This window comes from Cynara cardunculus, assembly GCF_001531365.2.
Source record: "Cynara cardunculus var. scolymus isolate 2C chromosome LG 9, CcrdV1, whole genome shotgun sequence".
Taxonomy (NCBI): Eukaryota; Viridiplantae; Streptophyta; class Magnoliopsida; order Asterales; family Asteraceae; genus Cynara; species Cynara cardunculus.
Genome location: NC_037536.1, coordinates 12,109,746 through 12,114,049, shown reverse-complemented (window position 1 = coordinate 12,114,049; position 4,304 = coordinate 12,109,746). Strand labels below are relative to the sequence as shown.

Below are 4,304 nucleotides of genomic sequence, written 5' to 3'. Positions count from 1 at the left end.
TTGTAATCTTGAATTTTAAATAATATGCATCAATATACAGTACTTTATGCATAACAAAAATATATCGACATTCGTATCAAATTAACTATTTAAAATTCATCATTTTTTCTGTAATTTTTTAATTCATTTTTATATTATAATTTAATTTAGGTACAATGACGAAGTAATTTATATTTTTGGTTTAATAATATAATTTTCTTATAAAGATAATAATTAATTGTTTTTTTGGAACTCGGTAATTATTCTAATTATGTTTTAGATTTTTTATATTTTAAAATAAGATATTTATCATCTATTTGATTATGTTTATCCGCAATTAGCTATACGAATTCAAACATCGAGCTTTAATAAGTTATATTTTTGCATAATTTACTTGTAATCTTGAATTTTAAGTAAACATTGATTTTATGTAGTTTTGAGAAAATGATAATGTTTTTATTTTTGAATAAAATATAAATTTAAAAATATCATAAAATTTTGAAAAAAAAATATCGATATCAGTATTAAATTAATCTTTTTAAADGTTCTTGTGTTTTGGTGTAATTTCCTTAATTAGATTTTTTTAATTATAATTTAATTTAGGTTTAGTAACAAAGAAATTTAATTTATGTTTAATAATATAATTTTTTATAAAGATAATAACTAAGTATTCTGTTAGAACTCAATGATTATCCTAATTATATTTTAAATTTTTTACATTTTAAATGAGATGTTTATCCAATATTTGATTATGTTTATCTGCAGTTAGTTACACAAATTCAAATATGGAGCTTTAATAAGTTGTACTTATGCACAATTTATTTGTAATCTTAAATTTTAAGTAATATGCATCAATAAACAGTACTTCGTGCATAAAAAATGGTTTTTAWGAGTTTTTGTCAAATGTTTTATAATATAGTAGAGATATTTAGTTTTCATGTCGTAGGTTCAACTTTTATGGTCCAATTAAAAAAATTATGTCTAATACATTATGTTATGTTTTTAGTTTTCATTTTTACAATTGATTGCGCTTTCTAAATTGATAAAATCATGAAATCCATCAATAATCAAATCTAAATTTCTACTCCGTTCAACATGCTCAAAGTTTATCCAAAATTCAACTACTGTTTGTTGATTTGTTTAATTTTTTTCAAGCTCAAATGTTTTTTTAATTCTATATATAAACGTTTCTTTTATTATTCAGTATACTATTTCTTAATGATCTTTTGTTAGTAGAGATTTTATTTTGGATATAGATTTTATGTTTTTTAGCTCAAAGCCTATAGGAGGCAAAAACCACCTAAACCGGTTAGACCAGACCGTTTTTTTGTAGTCCCCTTTGACCGGTTTAGCCACTATCTACCAAACCGCTAGATTTGAAAATTCCCTAAACTGTCATTGTGGTTTTTCCATTATGGTTTGTGGGGTTAAACCGCCTAAACCGGACACGAATACCCCTATTTGTGATGCTTATGGCATTTAGGAACTAATTGAGATCTAAAGTGAAGCAATTCAAAAGTATATATGGTGTGTTATCTACATGCATATCATTTTGTTAAGACACCTTATCCAAAAAGGCTCTTGTGGCTAACAAGGCCAAGGCCAACTATGCTCAAAAATCAATTATGGATAAGATACGTATGGATAGCTTAAGGCTGAAAATCGGAGCTAAACATCACATGATTCACATGTGAATAAAAATAAAAGTGAATGATCCATTATTGTGAATATGAATAAAAATAGTACAAACCAAATTCAACAAATACCCAGCTATTAATAACGACAACAAATAATAATGAGATGGTGGGGTTCATGAGGTCCTCAAGTCAGATTTGAGCATATTAAGATTCAATGGTTTATTATAGTTATATACGATACCTAGGACTTAAATAAATATTAAAAAGAAATATAAAAATTAAAAACCCTAAATAAAGAATCTTTTTGTTCCCATAAACAGAGAGTCGAACACGGATTATTTTAAAATTGAAGAAGTAGTGAGTAGAGAATTAAAAATCACAGTTTTACACTCTTAATATCATTTTCTTATAAGTTCGATTATTTGATATAAATAGTTATTCTTTAGTTTCTAATTTATTTACTTCATTACGATTCTAAATCATTTTACGAGATTATTCGAAATACTAAATTATTCTACGAGATATAAACAGTTCTTCTTAGGTTTCTAATTATACATGTGTGTGTATATATATATATATATATATATAGAGAGAGAGAGAGAGAGAGAGAGAAAGAAGCAATCAAATGCAAACCACTCATATTTGTATAAACCGTACAAACCACCCTCATCCGTCAATTTTATTGTTTAATCTTATAAAAAAATTCATTAAATTGTTTCATATAATATTTTTTTTATAAAGTTATTTCATATATGGTTATGAAATTGTTTCAAAAAATATTTATGAAATTTTATTGAAACTGTTTCATGTATTTTTCTAAAACTAATATAATAAAGATGATAATATCCATGATTAACACTCTCCACAATAAAAATAATTAATCAACCTCTCATAACTATAAAAAAAAAATGAACAAAATGAAAAATTATGATTGCAGTTGAATAAGGTTTGTACGGTTTGTACAAATAATGTGGTTTGCAAAATAAACCTCCTCTATATAGATATACGTATTTATATATAAACATATGCCACCTTAGGGCATGGCTTGAAAAACGATATGACCTTGCTCGTAAGGCTTAAAGCTTGAACTTACGCACAATATATTTGTAATAAGTTGTACTTACACACAATATATTTGTAATCTTGAGTTTTAAGTAATATGCATTAATAAACAGTATTTTAAGCATAAAAAATAGTTTTTAAGAGTTTTTGTCAAATGCTTTATAATATAGTATAGATTTTTTTTTATAATTTAATTTAAGTTTAATAATGAACCAATTTATTTTTGGTTTAATAATATAACATTTTATAAAGATCATAATTAAGTATTCTGTTAGAACTCAATAATTATCCTAATTATATTTTATATTTTTTATATTTAAAATGAGATGTTTATCCTGTATTTGATTGTATTTATCTGCAGTTAGTTACACGAATTCAGATATGGGATGAAATCGGATAGGGATGAAATCGTTTAGTGATGAATGGATTTAAAAGTTTTTAAGAGTTTTAGCCAAATGTTTTATAAGATAGTATATATATATATATATATATATATATATATATATATATATTGATTGCAAAAGCTCCAAATTCGATCTGACATTGAAGGGCAACGAGTGGTGTTCCAGAACACGATATTAGTTAGAGATGGCACGTATTAAAATTATGATTATTAAGTAGAATCATCTTTTAATGAAGAACGATGAAATGTATAAAGATAAAATCGACTTTATCGTTATTCTTAYTTTGTAGAACCAACTTTCTAAAACATATTATTTTGGATAATTAACCAACTCTACTCTTATTACTATAACACGTTTATATTTTCTTTTAAATTAATATAGCTTATTTATGTTAAGTTTCTATCAAATTTCTACAAGTACACAYTACAACATAATTGGATTTATAGGACACCCTCAATCTCTAAGCGTCTCAGGTCGTCTTATAAGACTTAATTTATAGGACCAAAATATAAAGCGTCCTATATAAAAGTGTTGTAATAAGTTTATATGACGCTTTTGGGCATCTTAACAAGCTTTTTATAATATTTTTAATACAAAGTGTCATATTAGCAACTTTATAGGACACTTTTGATAAAGTATCTTATAAACTCATTTTTTTATAGGACAGTTGTTTTTATAGAACAATTTTTCAAATAGTATCATATAAAGTTGATAATGAGACGTTTTATATTAAAAATGTTCTAAAAAACTTATTACAACATCATATAAACTTATTACAACACCTTTAGATAAGACTCTTTATTTTTTTGGTCCTATAAACCAAGTCTTATAAATAAGTCTATTAAACCCGATTTTGTTACAATGACAAGAGTAAAATGAAACAACTATAATACTTTTTCAAATATATATTGTTGCAATCATTTGACAAATTAATATGTATCTTGTGATAAAACGACTTTTTTTTTTTATCAACCTGGATATCCAACCCACTATGCGAACCAACCACTTTCTATAAATAATCTTCAAACCCCTCATTATGTTCATCACATCTCATTTGTAATACATAGATACAAATCCCTTATAGAACATGTCAGCTGAACAAGAGGAAGYTGTTCGTCCCCTTCGGCAAATTCCTCCATGTGTGTGGGGAGATCAATTTGCGAACTACGACAAGGTATGTAAATTAGTAGAAATTATATAATGTTAATGGCAATTATATATA

At 25.0% G+C, this 4,304-nt stretch overlaps 1 protein-coding gene across 1 annotated transcript in view; it reads left to right on the top strand.

The window, feature by feature from the left end:
• The first annotated feature begins 4,169 nt into the window (after window positions 1–4,169).
• Window positions 4,170–4,304, top strand: part of LOC112517997 (beta-caryophyllene synthase-like) — a 3,850-nt gene continuing 3,715 nt past the window's right edge. The window contains exon 1 of the mRNA XM_025125482.1: window positions 4,170–4,256. Within this exon, the coding sequence (XP_024981250.1) occupies window positions 4,170–4,256 (87 nt within the window). The remainder of the gene's footprint in view (window positions 4,257–4,304) is intronic.